This window comes from Arachis ipaensis, chromosome B8 (genome assembly GCF_059453495.1).
Source record: "Arachis ipaensis isolate K30076 ecotype BB chromosome B8, ASM5945349v1, whole genome shotgun sequence".
Taxonomy (NCBI): Eukaryota; Viridiplantae; Streptophyta; class Magnoliopsida; order Fabales; family Fabaceae; genus Arachis; species Arachis ipaensis.
This window is the reverse complement of record NC_142443.1, coordinates 29,000,419-29,020,071: the sequence shown is the minus strand read 5'-3', so window position 1 is coordinate 29,020,071 and position 19,653 is coordinate 29,000,419. Positions and strand designations below refer to the sequence as shown.

Sequence of the window (19,653 nt, the reverse complement as noted above, 5' to 3'; positions counted from 1 at the left end):
TTTCCAGGATCCTGTCTCTTCTGAGGTAATATCAGTTGATCCAGATCACTTAGTTCATTGATGAACAAGGGAGGTTCAACTTCCCAAGTATCAATGCCAAATAATTTGGCATTCAGCTTCATGATTGCACCAAGAAACTTGGCAGTTTGCTCTTCAGTAACATCCTCATTCTCTTCTGAAGAGGAATACTCATCAGAGCTCACGAAGGGCATAAGGAGGTTCAATGGAATCTCTATGGTCTCTAGATGAGCCTCAGAGTCCTTTGGTTCCCCAGAGGGAGGCTCCTTATTGATCACTGGACGTCCCAGGCATAGTTGTAAGAACCGGACCGGTAATCGAACCGGTCAGGTCACTGGTTCACTGGTTTATTGGTTCAACCGATAAACCGCTAGTTGAACCGATAAAACCGGTTTCACATAAATAAAAAATATAAAATACTAAAAATAGTCATAAAATTAATAAATTCAAAATACATATCGTTAGTTCTTCACCAACATTTTAAAAACAACCAAGTTTCAAAGTCTAAATATAACTAATACAAAGATAAACATGAAAGTAGTTAGTACTAGTACATTAGTATCTTAATTAAACACAATATGGATAACAATTCATAAACTAAATCCAAGGAGTGATTTCAAAGTCGGCAAGTTGCTCTTCATCTGACAAATGTGGAGCTACATCCTGATTGGTTTCATTTTGATTTGCATTTTCCACAGAATTATTAGCTCCATCTTCATCCCGATCATCTTCCAAATCCAATTGATCTAGCATTATAGATAATGTTTCACAAATCAAGATAAAAAATAATATAAAACATGTTATAAGGCATACAAAAATCATAGTTGATCAAAATTCATAAATAAATAAAAGCATACCTAAATCATCTAAAGGTGATTGAAGAGACATATTTGCAAGATCATTTCGTAAAGCATCAATTTCTTCAGGAGTTAAAAATGGTGGTGAATCTTCCAGTATCCATTCCGAATGATCCTCAAATGCATCAAGACAAATTGGATCATAAACTTGGTTTCTCATTTGGTTCCTATGTTATCAATATATTTCGTTACTCATGTGATGATTAAGATTTTAAAATAATGCTTTCAACTTAAAACAATAAAAAAAGTACCTTTGTTGTAACCTTAAGTTGTAATGAACATAAACAAGATCATTAAGTTTTTGATGCTCTAACCGATTCCTCTTCTTTGAGTGAATGTGTTCAAAAATACTCCAGTTACGCTCACAACCTGAAGAGCTACAAGTCTGGCTTAAAACACGAATAGCCAACTTTTGCAAATTTGGGGCTCCACAACCATAAGATTCCCACCATTGATCTTAACATAAAAAAACAGATAAATAATTTATCACAATCATAATATCACATAATTAATACATCACAATAGTAAAAGACCAAATTTATGAAGAAATTTCACCTGGCATAACAGTGGTTCGTTCACGTATTGCAGAGGGTCTTCCAAAATCTTTCTCAGCATTCTTAAAGATCCTCTTCTCACTTGTCAGCTTAGAATTCAGTACAGGATCATCATAAGCATATTTCTCAATGACATCCAACAAGCCAGAAATCGTTTCTTTGTGCTTTTCAAATTCTCCAGCATTAAATCGAAAAGCTGGATTTAACCAATAACCAGCGGCATGAAGATTTTTCTTAAGTTGTGCATCCCAACGGGTATCCAAAATCTTCAAATAAGGATCAACAACCTTCTTTCTTTTCTGAAACCTCTTCACCATTTCTTCTCTAGCCTTATAAATAGCTTGATAAAGAAAACCCATGGCAGGTCTGTCTTCACTATCCACAATACGTAAAACACGAACAAGTGGCTCAGTAAGCTTAACAATATCAGTGCATTGACTCCAAAATTTAGAATCCAAGACTTGATCCACGAATTTCTTAGCTTTGGCTTCTTTGGAGTAAGCCGAGCTTGTAAATTCTCTAGAAGTCACCATAGCTCTCAAAGGATCCTTTTGAGCTAAAATACTTTGCAAAGCAATGAAATTAGTAGCAAACCGAGTTGGAGCTGGACGAAGTATTTCCCGCCCACCTGTAAACTTTCTCATCAAGAACAGTGGATAGCAATGATTATAGATATACTTAGTGATCAGTGAAGCTTGTGACACAGTTTGACTCACTTCTTGCAACTTCCCAATATCTTGAAACATCAGATTAACACAATGAGCTGCACAAGGGGACCAATATAATTTAGGAAACTCAGCCTCCAACAACCTTCCCGCAGCAACATAGTTTGCAGCATTGTCCGTTACAATATGCACAACATTTTCAGGACCAACAAACAATACAACATCCCTAAACAACTTAAACAAATTTTCAGCAGTTTTTGAGATATTAGAAGCATCAACCGACTTTAGAAAAACAGTTCCTTTAGGACAATAAACTAAAAAATTAATCAAAGTACGCCTACAACGATCAGTCCATCCATCGGCCATAATAGTGCATCCAGTTTGCTTCCAAATCTCACGATAACCATCAATCATTTTCCTCACATCCTCAACTAATTTACTCAACAAATACCCACGGACTCTTGGATAACTTGGCCCTTTATACCCTGCACCCATGCTTGCAATAGCATCAATCATTGGCTGATAGTAAGCTGAATTAACCGCATTAAATGGAACAGAGGCATCCACCATCCATTTCGCAATAGCAATATCACACTTCTCCACAATTTCTTTGCTTTGAAGAACGCTTTTGATACTTGGTTGAGCTCCGGGTGTTGTTGCCGGTGGAAAATAGGATTGTAAACCTTTGACTTGTTTTCCTTTTCTAGAGTTAGGTGTTGGAACCCTGGATTTTTGTTGTTGTTGCATCTCATTACGTTCGATCTCATCAAATTCTCTTTCAACATCATCACAAGCATTATAACTTTCGGCATATTGTTCTTGAGTTTTTCTTTTCTTGCTTCGAAGCTCTTCAATACTTTCATGGAATTGGTGTCTCACTGCAGCTGGCACCTTTCGACAAGACTCAACATCTCCTCCTTTTCCAGCCAAATGAAGCTTAAACCGATGAATTCCTCCACCCCTAATAAGCTTCTCACAATATATGCATAGCAGAATTGTTTTTCCAGACTCCACAACTTGTTTACAATGACCCCATGCAGGATCGTTTTTTGCTCTATTATTGTTTTTTTGGGTTCCGATTGATGCATCAGCAGTTGATCCTTGTTCTTGCGAAGATGGTGTTTCTGATGGTGTATTCGCAGCAGACATTCTAAAAGAATATGGAGTAGCAAAACCGCAAAATTATAAAACAATAACAATCCTAAATTAGTAAATTCCCTAGTTCCTATTCCCTATTCACCAAGACAGCAACCTTAAATGCTTAAATAGTTAAATTCCCTATTCAGCAAGACAAACATATTCATATTTCATAGATTCAAATTTCAAATCAAGCATATAATTCAACAGTTTCATATTTCCAGTACAAATCAACAAAACAAGTAAACAACAAATTTACAACTTACAAGTCAGCAACGATATTCAGCTTAACAATTTCAATAAGCATATTCAACAATTTCATATTTCAAGCTTTCAAGTTTCAACAAGGATATTCAGCTTAACAATTTCAACAAGCATATTCATATTCATAACAGCAAGTCAGCAAGAAGTGTAGAAACAAAGTAAGTTTTTCACAGAACAGAGCGGGTGTAATGCATTTTTCACAGAAACAATCATTAAACTTCTAGCGCAGAACAGAGCAGAAGCATATTACAGAAATATTACAGAAATATTACAGAACAGAGCAGATTAGCAGAAGCATATTACAGAACAATCAACTGGAGCTTACCTGTTTCACAGAGTCACAGAGCAGAAGGGTGAGGCAACGGCGAGTTCGACCGGAAAAGCAACGGCGACTGGGCGAGGGCGACGGCGCTGGAACGGCGACTTCGACTGGGCGAGGGCGACGGCGCTGGAACGGCGACTGCGACTGGGCGAGGGCGACGGCGCTGGAACGGCGAGTTCGACTGGGCGAGGGCGACGGCGATGGAACGGCGACTTCGACTGGGCGGCAACGGCGACTTCGCGGCAACGGCGAGTTCGCGGGTGGCGCCGTCGCGGGTCTGTATCTGTCTCTGTCTCTGTCCTGTTCCTACTCCCTTGGTTGAGTTGGTTCCTTCAGAGTTCAGACCGGCGCCCGGCGGTGAGACGACGAGGATGACGGCGGGCGGCTGGGGGCTGGGGGCTGGGTGAGTGAGGTGAGGGACTGAGGGGGGCTTAGGCGCCGTTAGGGTTGGGGCCTTGGGGGGAAAAGGGGAAAGTGAAAACTGAAAACTGGGGTGGGGGGCTTAGGCGCCGTAGGACTTTTCTTTTTTTTTTTTTTTTTTTTTTTTTAAAATAAACCAAAACGACGTCGTTTTGGAAAAGAAAAAAAAATAAAAAAAAAACATTTCCGAACCGGTCGGTTAACCAGAAACCGCCGGTTTTCCGGTTTTTATCAAAACCGGCCGGTTCAACCCGGTTCGAAACGGCTCTCTTCCTTATCCGGTTACAGCACTCAACCGGACCGGTTATAGGTCCGGTTCACCGGTTTTCCGGTCGAACCGGCCGGTCCGGTCCGGTTCTTACAACTATGGTCCCAGGAGGTCTTCCTCCTTGGGATTCACGTCCTCCACTCCCCTTGTAGGTTCGGCCATGGTGCTTATGTCAATGGCCTTGCACTCTCCTTTTGGGTTCTCTTCTGTATTGCTTGGGAGAGTACTATGAGGGATTTCAGTGATCCTTTTACTCAGCTGACCCACTTGTGCTTCCAGATTTCTAATGGAAGACCTTGTTTCATTCATGAAACTTACAGTGGCCTTGGATAGATCAAAGACTAAGTTTGCTAAATTAGAAGCATTTTGTTCAGAGTTCTCTGTCTGTTGCTGAGTGGATGATGGAAAAGGTTTATTAGTGTTAAACCTGTTTCTTCCACCATAATTAAAGCCTTGTTGAGGCTTTTGATCCTTCCATGAGAAATTTGGATGATTTCTCCATGATGAGTTATAGGTGTTCCCATAAGGTTCACTTAAGTAATTCACCTCTGCTATTGCAGGGTTCTCAGGATCATAAGCTTCTTCTTCATAAGAAGCCTCTTGAGTACTGTTGGATGCAGCTTGCATTCCATGCAGACTCTGAGAGATCATATTGACTTGCTGAGTCAATATTTTATTCTGAGCCAATATGGCATTCAGAGTATCAACTTCAAGAACTCCCTTCTTCATAGGCGTCCCATTATTCACAGGATTCCTTTCAGAAGTGTACATGAACTGGTTATTAGCAACCATGTCAATGAGTTCTTGAGCTTCTGCAGGCGTTTTCTTTAGGTGAATGGATCCACCTGCAGAAGTGTCCAGTGACATCTTTGATAGCTCAGATAAACCATCATAGAATATATCCAGGATGGTCCATTCTGAAAGCATGTCAGAAGGACACTTTTTGGTCAACTGTTTGTATCTTTCCCAAGCTTCATAGAGGGATTCACCTTCTTTCTGTCTGAAGGTTTGAACATCATCTCTAAGCTTGCTCAGCTTTTGAGGAGGAAAGTACTTGGCTAAGAAAGCCGTGACCAGCTTATCCCAAGAGTTCAGGCTGTCTTTGGGTTGAGAATCCAACCATAATCTAGCTCTGTCTCTTACAGCAAAAGGGAAAAGCATGAGCCTGTAGACTTCAGGATCTACTCCATTAGTCTTAACAGTATCACATATCTGCAAGAATTCAGTTAAGAACTGAAAAGGATCTTCAGATGGAAGTCCGTGAAACTTGCAGTTCTGCTGCATCAGAGAAACTAATTGAGGTTTTAGCTCAAAGTTGTTTACTCCAATGGCAGGAATGGAGATGCTTCTTCCATGTAAATTGGAATTAGGTGCAGTAAAGTCACCAAGCATTCTCCTTGCATTGTTGTTGGGTTCGGCTGCCATTTCCTTTACTTGTTCGAAATTTTCAATCAAGTTGTCTCTGGATTGTTGTAATTTAGCTTCTCTTAATTTTCTCTTCAGAGTCCTTTCAGGTTCTGGATCAGCTTCAACAAGAATGCCTTTTTCTCTGTCCCTGCTCATAAGAAAGAGGAGAGAAAAAGAAAAGGAGAGGAATCCTCTATGTCACAGTAAAGAGGTTCCTTATTGTTAGTAGAAGAAAAGAAGAAGAAATTCGAACACAGATAGAAGAGGGGGTTCGAATTTGGTCATGATGTGGGGAAGAGATGTTAGTAGATGAATAAATAAATAAAATAAGATGAGAGAGAAGGAGGGAATTTTTCGAAAATTAATTTTGAAAAGGAGTTAGTGATTTTTGAAAATAGTTTTTGAAAAATGTTAGTGATTTTCGAAAATTAAGATTTAAAAAAAAAATAAAATAATTAATAAATTAAAAAAGAAATTTTGAAAAAGGGGGAAGATATTTTCGAAAATGAGAGAGAGAGAGTTAGTTAGGTAGTTTTGAAAAAGTTAAGAAACAAACAAAAAGTTAGTTAGTTAGTTGAAACAAATTTTGAAAAGATAGGAAGTTAGGAAGTTAGAGAAGATATTTTGAAATCAAATTTTTGAAAAAGATAAGATAAGAAGATATTTTTAAAAAGATATGATAGGAATTAGTTTTGAAAAAGATTTGATTTTTTAAAATCTCAATTAATGACTTGATTCATAAGAATTCATAAGATATGATTCTAGAACTTAAAGTTTGAATCTTTCTTAACAAGCAAGTAACAAACTTCAAATTTTTGAATCAAAACATTAATTGTTTATGTTATTTTCGAAATTTTGGTATAAAAATAAGAAAAAGATTTTTGAAAAATATTTTTGGAATTTTCGAAAATAACTAAGAGTTTTGAAAAAGATTTGATTTTTGAAAAAGATTTTGAAAAAGATAAGATTTTCAAATTGAAAACTTGATTTGACTCATGAGAAACAATTTGATTTTAAAAATTTTTGAAAAAGTCAATCCAATTTTCGAATTTGATGAGAGAAAAAGGGAAAGATATTTTTTTTATTTTTGAAATTTTTATGAAAAACATGAAAATTATGCAATGCATGAAATTTTTAGATAAAAACAATGAATGCATGCATGAATGATATGAATGTCAAGATGAACACCAAGAACACTATGAATGTCAAGATGAACACCAAGAACATATTTTTGAAAAATTTTTAATGCAAAGAAAACATGCAAGACACCAAACTTAGAATTCTTTAATGCTTACGCACTAAGAATTCAAGAATGCATATGATAAACATGAAAAGACACAAAACAAAAAATCATCAAGATCAAACAAGAAGACTTACCAAGAACAACTTGAAGATCATGAAGAACACTATGAATGCATGATATTTTCGAAAAAATGCAAGATGCATATGCAAGTGACACCAAACTTATGATATGACTCAAGACTCAAACAAGAAACAGAAAATATTTTTGATTTTTATGATTTTCTAATTTTTTTGGATTTTTTCGAAAATTTATTGAAAAGGGAAAATAAGGATTCCAAAATTTTTAATATGAATTCCAGGAATCTTGCATTCTTAGTCTAAAGCTTCAGTCCAGGAATTAGACATGGCTCACTAGCCAGCCAAGCTTTCAAAGAAAGCTCCAGTCCAAAACACTAGACATGGCCAATGGCCAGCCAAGCTTCAGCATTTAACACCAGAGTATATTGCTCTTGATAACAAATTGCTGCTCATCATTTATCAAGTATGTAACTTACCTCTGATGGTTTGGAAGCCTCAGTCCAAAAGAATTTAGACATGGCTTTACAACCAGCCAGGCTTCACATGCTTCATGAAACACTAGAATTCATTCTTAAAAATCTTGAATAAAATTTTTGAAAATATTTTTAAAAATTTTTTTTTTTTCGAAAACAGATGAGAAAATTTTAGAAGTTATTTTTGAAAGATTTTTTTGAAAACAAAATGAAAAGAAAATTACCTAATCTGAGCAACAAGATGGGCCGTCAGTTGTCCAAACTCAAACAATCCCCGGCAACGGCGCCAAAAACTTGGTGCACGAAATTGTGATGTCCAGGATCAAACAATCCCTGGCAACGTGAGCAACTTGGTACGCGCAATCGTGATTACGCTTTGATTATGTAGAATTCATGGCTCTTTCTTTCCCTGGCAATGGCGCCAAGAACATGGTGCCAATATCATAGTTCACAACTTCGATACAACTAACCAGCAAGTGCACTGGGTCGTCCAAGTAATACCTTACGTGAGTAAGGGTCGAATCCCACAGAGATTGTTGGTATGAAGCAAGCTATGGTCACCTTGCAAATCTCAGTCAGGCAGATATAAATTGATAATGATGTTTTCGAATACTAAATAATAGAATAGGGATAGAGATACTTATGTAAATCATTGGTAGGAATTTCAGATAAGCGAATGGAGATGCTTTTCGTTCCTCTGAACCTCTGCTTTCCTGCTATCTTCATCCAATCAGTCTTACTCCTTTCCATGGCTGGCTTTATGTGATACATCACCACTGTCAACGGCTACTTTCGGTCATCTCTCGGGAAAATGATCCAATGCCCTATCACGGCATGGCTAATCGTCTGGAGGCATCACCCTTGTCAATGGCTTCATCTTATCCTCTCAGTGAATAATATGCTCACGCACCCTGTCACGGCACGGCTATTCATCTGTCGGTTCTCGATCATGCTGGAATAGGATTTACTATCCTTTTGCGTCTGTCACTAACGCCCTGCAATCGCGAGTTAGGAGCTCGTCACAGTCATTCAATCATTGAATCCTACTTGGAATACCACAGACAAGGTTTAGACCTTTCGGATTCTCTTGAATGCCGCCATCATTCTAGCTTACGCCACGAAGATTCTGGTTAGGAGATCTAAGAGATACTCATTCTAGCTTATTTCATGTAGAACGGAAGTGTTTGTCAGGCACGCGTTCATAAGGGAGAAGGATGATGAGCGTCACACATAATCATCACCTTCATCACGTTCTTGGGTGCGAATGGATATCTTAGAAGCGAAATAAGAAGAATTGAATAGAAAACAGTAGTACTTTGCATTAATCTTTGAGGAACAGCAGAGCTCCACACCTTAATCTATGGAGTGTAGAAACTCTACCGTTAAAAATACATAAGTGAAGGGTCCAGGCATGGCCGATATGGCCAGCCCCCTAAACGAGATCACAGGATCAAAATACAATCCAGGATGGTCAAAAAGACTAGTAAAAGGTCCTATTTATAATAAACTAGTCACTAGGGTTTACATGAGTAAGTAATTGATGTATAAATCCACTTCCGGGGCTCACTTGGTGTGTGTTTGGACTGAGCTTAAGTGTGGCACGTGTAGAAGTCCTCCTTGGAGTAGAACGCCAGTTTTAGTGCCAGTTTGGGCGTTCAACTCTGGTTTTGGCTCCTTTTCTGGCGCTGGACGCCAGATTTGGGTAGGAAGCTGGCGTTGAACGCCAGTTTATGTCATCTATTCTTGGCCAAAGTATGGACTATTATATATTGCTGGAAAGCCCTGGATGTCTACTTTCCAACGCAATTGAAAGCGCACCATTTTGAGTTCTGTAGCTCCAGAAAATCCACTTTGAGTGCAGGGAGGTCAGAATCCAACAGCATCAGCAGTCCTTCTTCAACCTCTGAATCTGATTTCTGCTCAAGTCCCTCAATTTCAGCCAGAAAATACCTGAAATCACAGAAAAACACACAAACTCATAGTAAAGTCCAGAAATGTGAATTTAACATAAAAACTAATGAAAACATCCCTAAAAGTAACTAGATCCTACTAAAAACATACTAAAAACAATGTCAAAAAGCGTATAAATTATCCGCTCATCAGTGGCCTTGGTGGGTGAAGGGGGAAGAAAGGGGAGATTGGCTGATTGGGGTAATGGGGTCAGTGGCATAGACGCATAGTGGATTAGGGTTAGGTTAGGTTACGCGTACGCCTTTCTATTTTTTTTATTTTTTTTTTTTAAAAAAAAAGCCAAAACGACATCGTTTGGCATCTGAATTTCCAAACCACTAAACCGCCAAAAAATCGGACGGTTTTTTCGGTTTGTCGGTTAACCGCCGGTTCGACCGGTTTTTTTACCGGTTCTTTGTCATTCGGTTTTCGAGGTTACCCAGACCGGCTAGGCAATTGGTTCCCAGTTATTCTGGTTGAACCGGCCAGTCCGGTCCGGTTTTCAGAACCATGACTATAACTACATAATTAATACAAGAGAGAACAAGAAGGAAAAAAATACCCTAGGATGGAGCAGTTCTGAAATTCAAACAGTACAGAGAGAGGGAGGAGCTTTAAAACGCGACGGAGATGGTTGAACAACGGCGGAAGGCTGAACAGAAGGCTAAGCAACTCGAACAAAGGCAGAACAAGGGTTGGCCAAAAAGGGCAGAACAAGGCTCAGTCAGAAAACAGAGGCAGAAGCTTGGCCAAAAAGGAGGCAAACACGCGGCGAACAACGGCGACGTTGCGCCGAAGCTCTAGCAATGCGGACGACACCGGTGGCTGGACGTTGAAGAACGGCGACCAGATGGAGGGCTCCTTCGGTGCTTCCTCCAAGCTACGTTTGAGTTCTCTTCTCTGCGTCGTTCAGAGGCCAGAGAGAGGGAAGTAAGGGAGTGAGGAGGAGCTCAATGAGAGGAAGGAGGAGAGTAGCTGAGTGAGACTTTGTGAGAGAGGAGAGGGCAAGAGGGTGCTGCGCGTTTTCCGTATTGGTTAAGGGTTAGGGTTCCTCAAACCAACGGCGCCGTTTTAAGCAAATTTCAGAAAATCGGTCGAGTTCTGGTTCGGTTCGACCGACCAGTTCCCCACCGGTTCGACAGTCCAACAGCGATTTCAGAACATTGGTTATATTATATGCTTAATGCATTTTAAATCTGTAAGTATATATATATATATATATATATATATATATATATATATATCACAATATCTTCTAACCATTTTTTATTAAAGATTTATTATCAACTAATAAATTATTATATATAAAAAATAAAATTTAAATATTTACATTAATTTAAATAGATGAATGAGTTAATTACTCAATCTTCTTAAATTTATTATTTATTATACATATTTATTATATATATATCACATCTTAACTTTGTTGTAGGAACAATGGCAGTGAGTAGTGACTAATTGATAGTACTATGTACTTTTGCCTCAAAACAATAAATTAACATAAAATAAAATTAATATGTATATTTTTATATTTAATTAGGTGTTATATCTATTGCACAAATAAAAATAATTAACTTTTATACTTGTTATTTAAAAATAATTTTTTTCTCTTTTATATATATAAAAATATAATTAGATATTAATATAAAAAAATTTATATTAATAATTATAAAATTAAATCTAAATTATTTTTTAAAAATAATTAAATCTTGATTCTAATTATTAATTATAATATTAATATTCTCTCTAAATTATATGTAATAAATATTTAAAAATAAATATAAACTAAAAAGATAAATGATGAAAATTTGAAACTAAATAAAAAAACTAAAAAATGTGTATATAATAATAACATGAGTTATAAAATTGATAATATAAAATAGATATAATAGATAGTTTGTATTATTTATTAAAACTGTCAGCCTTAAATATTTACAACATTAGCGAGCGATTTGAAATCAACTCGCAAGTCACGACTCGTTTTGATAACTCTAAAATAACCACAAATATCCATTACTTAGTTGAACAAGTATGAGAAGAAAATGCTCTCCACTTCTACCAGGTCCGAAAGTCAATGTGAGCTTGTTGGGATCATAGCCATAAATATCATCCTTCAGAACTTTAAGAATGATGGTAAAAAGTCAATCTAGGCACCATCTTTTTTCATTTTATATATATATATAGAGAGAGAGAGAGAGAGATTGTAAGAGTTTTTACATTGTTAAGCTACATCCATAGATGAAACCAGAAAAAATTCAGGATAAAGACCCATATACCAACCATAACATTCTCAAAGATGATACAAAAAATTTTCTAATTGATTTTCAAACATCAGTGGAAGCAGCTTCTAATCGATTATGGAACATCATCCCCTCTTTTAAGTACTTTATTGTCATGAGCTGGACCTATAATTTCTCAAGTTAATAAAAAATTTGTTAATTAATTTCTCAAGGAGAGTTATGTTGGCCAATTTTATGTTTCAGACAGCTAAAGTACCATTTTTTTTGGAGAAGTTAGCACCTTCTAAGATATCAGAGCAAGTCTTCGAGAAATCATTTGCCCACTTTACGCAAATTGCCTTCCAAGCCTATCTATTTTATGAATCACTCACTATTGTTGGCAAAATAAAGTCCATCGTGCATTTGATAAACTGGGATAAAACTAAGCAATAATAGATTTTCCAAACATAAACAACCAGCTTGATTAAGGAATTTACTTCTCCATGCACTAAGGTGAATCTTAACCATAAGTAGTTCTCGTCAATCTATCACCCAAGCAGAACACCAATACACACTACAAAATTATTAACAAAACAAATCGAGGAGATGTTTGTGAATCTTTCGTCCCTCTTTTGCCTAGAAACATTAAGCAAATGGACCGTCTTTAATTTCAGAAAATTAGGGGTGAACGCAAATCGAATCGGATATGACCAAAAGTTCGATCCAATTCGCACTAAAATTATTGGATCAGATCCATTTAATATTCGCAATTTTTTTTAACTTGGATCCGATCTCAATCCGCATATTCACGGATCGGATCGGATATCGAATATATTCACAAAAAATAAAATTACTTTTTAAAAGTTTATTTTTATTTAAAAATAATAATAAAATATCCTTTAAACATGTTTACTTTTAAAATAATATTAAACATACTTTTCTTAAATAATAAAAATAAAATAATACAACATATATGATAATCATTAGTTGAAATAAAACATAAAAAGAATATTTACTTATTTATTTATTTATTTTTGCGGATATGCGAATATGCGGATAAAATCCGCAATCTGATTCTATTAGTGTGCGGATCCGATCCGATAGCCTTGCAGATCGGATCTATATCCGCAATTTTCGGATCGGATTCGGATAAATACTGCAGATATGCGGATCCGATCTATGAACACCCTTACTCAAAATTAACTCTCATCTTGGAAGCTCTACAAAAAAATATTAAGAGTCTCCAAACCTATGATGTACGGACACTGACACGAATACGGGATACGACATGACATGGGACACGCAAACACATGAATTTAATATTCTTATAAGACACGGAAACACGACATATATATAAAATATAAAATATTTTTTTTAGATAAATTGTAATGATATTTTGGTATTTTATTAATATTAAAATATAAATTATTTTTTAATTATTTTAATATCTTTTTTAATTATATAAAATATTTAAAATATTTTTTATTTTAATAATCAATAATATATACTTTAAACTCATTTTAAAAATATATATTAAGAGTAAGGTTGGACACACTGACACATAATGGTATTTAGGTGTGTCCAAATGTATCCGAAAAATAATTTTTTATTTTTTTATCATGATACAGTTTAAACAAAGAAAATACACGTATCAAACAAATATCAATAAGTGTGGTATCTAAAAGTATATCCAACACACAAACACCACAATAAAAAAGTGTCCATGTTTCATACCCCAAACCCATTATACTTGAGTCTTGTTAGCCTTACAAAGAAGAATGAGATTGCAAACATAAAATGATAAATGAATGGTCCACTTCTTGAAATCTTCATCATCAAGTCCCATAATCTTGAACTCACTTTTTGTAGTATGAAACAACAAAGTCATTCAATGCATAAAATAAATAAATTGAAGCATTCTAATCGATTCTCCTTCCAAAATTAGAAAACAAAATAATGAATACAGTGCATGGAAGAAAAGCCCAAAACTTCAAAATGTTTCAATTAGACTCTTTTATAAATACTTTCCAAATCAATCTTAAAGAGAAAAATAGTTTTTAAGATTTAGCCTCTTTTATAAAAATGTAAGACTTATTGGATAACAATTATATTAGTTAAAGAGTCTCATCTCAAAATAAAATCACCAATTATATCTTTTTAAATATACTCTTAAATACTACCAGTAATAATACTTCATAGTTCATATGTTAATTATTTTTTGAGAAAAAGATAAATAAATTTTAAAATTTTTAACTGAAAAACAAATAAATGATTGACTAATTGAAAATTATAGTTGTTAAAATCGAATTGGATTGACTGGTTTAATTGAAAAATTAGTGAATCATATTCTAAATCGGTTTAGTCTAACATTTTGATCGTTTAAAAAAGAAAATCGATAAAAACTGGATAGAATAAGTGAAAATAGAATAAGATTACAAATCAACAATTAACAAAAGAAAGCTCCTCCTTAAGTTCAAACTTGGGTCATCTTGTATTTGCAGCAGCTTGGCCTTATTACGTTTGTCTTTTTTTTTTTAAATATTTAACATATACAAATTAAATTATATTTTTAAAATTTATATTTGTTAATTATAATTTAAATGGTTCAACTAGTTAATCATTGATTGAACTAGTGAATCAATAATTTGACCGGTTTAATTACAGTTCGGTTTTGATAATTATGTTAAAAATACAATAATGTTTTTTATATTTTAAAATGTGAGACATCTAAATCCTTTTGTTACTTAGATTATTTCTTTATCAATAATAGGTTTACCATTGTAATTATTTTTTAGTGAGAGTACATAAAAAGTACATAGTATATAAGGTGTAATAACTAAACAAATATTTTCTAAGGGGATTTTTCATTCTCTCCAAAAATGAGAAGAACTTATTTCTCTCCCTCTCTTAATCCCTCCTGGTTCATCAAACCATCAACATCACAGCTTGAACAGCTTAGGGCATGAGATTTTCTTCATGGTGCGGTGAGCGTGGAGAGCAACCAAGTTGTGAATCAAATTATTAAAAAAAAAAGTTGTGAATTGAGATCAATCCAATTTTGCCATTTTCTTTCTATCCCTAATTTTTCTTTCGACATTTTCTTTCCCCATTCTTACCTCTTCCTTCAAACTCATTCAATAGAGTTTGATGAGAGGCTATTTCGCAAGATTCTTTCTTGGTGAACATAGCTGTTCCGATCAACGAGTTGGAAGGAAGAAGATCTGAATCCCTATTATTCTGTGATTCATTTATTTCTTAAAATGGCAAACATGGCAAACAGATCCTCCCATTGCAGAGGTCGTGGAGCTACATTGGCTTGCTCTCATTGCAACAAGTAAGGCCACAAAGAAGATGTATGCTATAAGAAGCATGGGTACTCTTCTCATTTCTATCAATGGCAGCAACATAACACCACCACCATCAATCACGTGATCACTGAGGGCCATGATGATATACTCAGTGACAAACAATCCCAACTCAATTGTCTCCAAGAGAACACTGGAATATCAAGATCTGGATTCACTCCAGAGCAAAGATTTGCCTTCTTAGAGTTGATCAAAGACAAAAATGTGCAGCAACAACCTCATAATACAAATCAAATTTTGACTAATTCCATTCAAACTTCCACTCCAGGTAAAACCATTGCATTACATTTTAATGCGAGAATTATGAGCATTATCACTCCAAAATCTGCACTATGGGTCATTGATTCTGGTGCAACAGATCATATGACTTTTGATTTAAAAGATTTTGCAAGTTTTCAAAATATTGATCCAATCAATGTGATATTGCCAAATGGGACCAAAACTGTTAGCACCATCATTGGCACAATCACATTCTCTAAAAAAAAATTTCTCAAAAATATTTTATACATTCCTTCTTTTGATTTTAAACTGATATCTGTGTCAAAGTTAACCTCAAACTTACATTGTCAACTGTTAATCAATGATAAGTGTTGTGAGATACAAGATAGATCCACATCAAAAATGATTGGCATTGCTGAGTGTATAGAAGGGTTATATACAATGAGTAGAGAACCAGAATTCTCTCACTTTCCCCCTCTTCCAACAAAGCAAGCTTCATTGGCGGCAACTACGACTACTACTCATCCCACCACACCTTCACACAGTGAGCACAACAACATTTGGCATCTTAGATTAGGACACATACCCATGCATAAATTGATTTTTCTGAAGAAGTATTATCCTTTTATAGATTGTATTGCTTCAAAATTTCCTTGTAATTCATGTCATTTTGCAAAACAAAAGAAATTATTTTTTAATCTTAGTACAACTAAAATAAAAGATTGTTTTGACTTAGTTCATATGGATATCTGGGGTCCTATTTCTGTCCCTTCCAATGAAGGACATAGGTATTTTTTGACTGTGGTGGATGGCAAGAGCAAATTCACTTGGATTTTTTTTATGAAAACCAAATCTGAAGCATCACAATTGGTTATTAATTTTGTGAATTTTGTCAGAGTACAATTTGAAAAACAAGTTAAGTGTATAAGGACCGACAATGTGCCAGAGTTTATTCTAAAATCCTTTTTTGCATCAACTGGAATTTTACACCAAACTTCTTGTGTAGAAACACCAGAGCAAAACGGGATTGTAGAGAGAAAACACCAGCATATTTTAGGTGTTGCTAGAGCACTACTATTTCAATCAGGAATTCCACATTGTTTTTGGCAATACGCAGTTGCTCACGCCATTCACCTAATTAATAGGCTGTCCAGCACTAACCTGGATAATGCTAGTCCTTATAAGCTTTTGTATGGTAACTTACCTGACCTTTCATATTTAAGAGTATTTGGTTCTCTTGCATATGCCTCCACATTAACAAATTCAAGAACAAAATTAGACCCAAGAGCCAGAAAAACAGCTTTTCTTGGTTTTAAATTAGGAACAAAGGGTTTTCGACTTATTGATTTAAAATCAAAGAAAATTTTCATATCCAGAAATGTAATTTTTTATGAAACTCATTTTCCATTTTTACATTCCACTAGCACTGATATTTCTGTGGTACCAATTCGTACTCCACAATGCATTGATCTTTTTCAATATGATACACCATCCACACATACCACACTCATAGATTCAAATGAACATTTCTCAAACTCAATGCACTCACCAATTTCCTCACACACCATTGCACCCATTACCACACCACACACTAACAATGCACCTGCATCACAACACTCTGACATCACACATGATTGTATTACTAGAAAGTCTGAAAGAGTCAAGAAACTGCCTGCTTATTTGAAGGACTATCATTGTATGACAACCCACACAGCTCACTCTAGCAACGTTGCCAACTCTAAGTCTTTATATCCTATCTCAAAACACTTGTCATATGATAAACTAACCCCAAAATATAAGTTACTTTCTCTAGCCATCACCTCAAATCAAGAACCTAGCACTTATGAGGAAGCGGTTGCACATGAATGTTGAAGAAAGGCAATACAAGATGAATTGACAGCTCTAGATCAGAACAGAACTTGGTGTCTCACTGAACTCCCAAAAGACAAGAAGGATGTTGGTTGCAAATGGGTTTTTCGGGTAAAATTCAATCCTGATGGCACCATAGAGAGGCACAAAGCGAGGCTAGTTGCAAAAAGATTCACTCAAGTGCAAGGAGTAGATTATGGTGATACTTTTAGTCCAGTTGTCAAAATGACTACCCTACGAGTAATGTTAGCATTAGCAGCGGCAAAGAAATGGCATTTGAAACAGCTGGACGTCAACACTGCCTTCTTTCATGGAGATTTGGACAAGGAAGTTTATATGAAGATACCACCCGGTTTGGCTGTGTCACAACCAGGTTTGGTTTGTAAATTGCAAAAATCTCTATATGGGCTTAAGCAAGCAAGCAGGCAATGGAACATTAAGCTCACTCAGACTCTTGTGGATGCTGGTTATAAGCAGTTTTTTTATGATCATTCACTCTTCATCAAGAAACAATCTGAAAGCTTCACTGCCATTCTAGTATATGTTGATGACTTGGTTTTAACCGAGAATGACATTGGTGAAATCAATTCCATCAAGCAAGATTTGGATGACAAATTCAAAATAAAGGATCTTGGTGATCTCAAATACTTCTTGGGAATGGAAGTAGCACGCTCTAACTCTGGAATTCACATTTATCAGTGGAAGTACACCATGGACCTTCTCAGAGATTTTAGTTATCTAGATTGCAAGCCTCTCTCTACTCCATTTGATTATAGTCAGAAACTCTCAAAAGAATCAGGTACCATTTTAACAGACAACACTGTTTACAGACAGCTCATCGGCCGACTCCTTTACCTCACAAACACTAGACCCGATATCTCTTATGCTGTGGGACGTTTGAGCCAATTTTTGGACTGTGCAACCACTTTTCACCTACAAGCTGCTTTTCGTGTACTCCGATATTTAAAAGGCCGACCTGCAACTGGTCTCTTCTTCTCCTCTACTTCTAATCTGCATCTCACTGGATTTGCCGACGCTAACTGGGCTACCTGTGCCGATACTCGTCGCTCTATTTCCGGTTATTGCTTCATGCTTGGGAACTCGCTCATTAGCTGGAAGAGTAAGAAGCAAACCACAGTTGCCAAGTCCTCTGCAGAAGCTGAATATAGGTCTCTTGCTGTTACTACTTGTGAAGCTAGTTGGTTATCTTTCTTAATGGATTTCATTGGCTTGCCGCTTCAAAAGTCTATCACTCTATTCTGTGACAACCAGTCAGCCATTCACATTGCCAATAATCCCATCTTTCATGAAAGAACTAAACACATTGAAGTGGACTGCCACATTGTTCGTGAAAAGCATTTGTCTAGTCTCATTCATCTTATGCCAGTTCATTCCAAGGATCAACTTGCTGATTTTCTTACCAAAACTCTGCTACCGGGTCTTTTTCTTGCTAATATTTCCAAGCTAGGATTGTTAGATTTACACAATTCTAGCTTGCGGGAGGGTGTTACCTAGATTATTTCTTTATCAATAATAGGTTTACCATTGTAATTATTTTTTAGTGAGAGTACATAAAAAGTACATAGTATATAAGGTGTAATAACTAAACAAATATTTTCTAAGGGGATTTTTCATTCTCTCCAACCATGAGAAGAACTTATTTCTCTCCCTCTCTTAATCCCTTCTGGTTCATCAAACCATCAACATCACAGCTTGAACAGTTTAGGGCATGAGATTTTCTTCACCTTTTAAAAGACCTATTTGTCTTTACATATTTTGGACAAAGGGATTTTTTTTTATATACTAAAGATAAGGAAATTCAAACTCGCGATCTCTTAGGTGAATATGGGAAGACTATGTCATTTGAGCTATAACTCATTAGCTTTTGACAAAGAGATTTAGATATCACTTTTTAAATACAAGATATCAAATTATTTAAGTCTTTTTTATTTTTCAAAAGATTTATTTGTCTTCATATATTTTATTGGGTAAAGTATATTTTTTGTCCTTGAAGTTTGACAAAAGTTTCAAAAATACCCTTAAGTTTTATTTTGTTTCAATTTTGTCCTAAAAATTTTCGATTTGTATCAAATATACCCTTAGGTGTTACATCTATTGCACAAATAAAAATAATTAACTTTTATACTTGTTATTTAAAAATAATATTTTTTTATATGTATAAAAATATAATTAGATATTAATATAAAAAATTTATATTAATAATTATAAAATTAAATCTAAATTATTTTTTAAAAATAATTAAATCTTGATTCTAATTATTAATTATAATATTAATATTCTCTCCAAATTATATGTAATAAATATT

The 19,653-nt window shown here is 35.3% G+C and overlaps 1 protein-coding gene and 1 non-coding gene across 2 annotated transcripts; one reads left to right on the top strand and one right to left on the bottom strand.

The window, feature by feature from the left end:
• Positions 1-595: 595 nt before the first annotated feature.
• On the bottom strand, positions 596-3,243 carry LOC148547554 (uncharacterized). Its single transcript, XM_088495495.1, has 4 exons — positions 1,431-3,243; positions 1,127-1,331; positions 876-1,042; positions 596-764 (listed from the first exon to the last, which is right to left on the bottom strand). The coding sequence occupies exons 1-4, from the start codon at positions 3,241-3,243 to the stop codon at positions 616-618; spliced, it is 2,334 nt and encodes a 777-aa protein (XP_088351621.1). The 3' UTR covers positions 596-615.
• A 2,183-nt stretch (positions 3,244-5,426) lies between these two features.
• On the top strand, positions 5,427-5,534 carry LOC148547553 (small nucleolar RNA R71). Its single transcript, XR_015898874.1, has one exon. It is a non-coding gene; the product is annotated as a small nucleolar RNA R71 (small nucleolar RNA).
• Positions 5,535-19,653: the final 14,119 nt, after the last annotated feature.

Coding starts and splice junctions, on each gene's coding strand:
- LOC148547554 (XM_088495495.1), bottom strand. CDS start 3,243: ATGTCTGCTGCGAATACACCATCAGAAACACCATCTTCGCAAGAACAA. Junction 1,332..1,430: donor ACGAACCACTGTTATGCCAG/GTGAAATTTCTT, acceptor TTTTATGTTAAG/ATCAATGGTGGGAATCTTAT. Junction 1,043..1,126: donor AACTTAAGGTTACAACAAAG/GTACTTTTTTTA, acceptor TTGATAACATAG/GAACCAAATGAGAAACCAAG.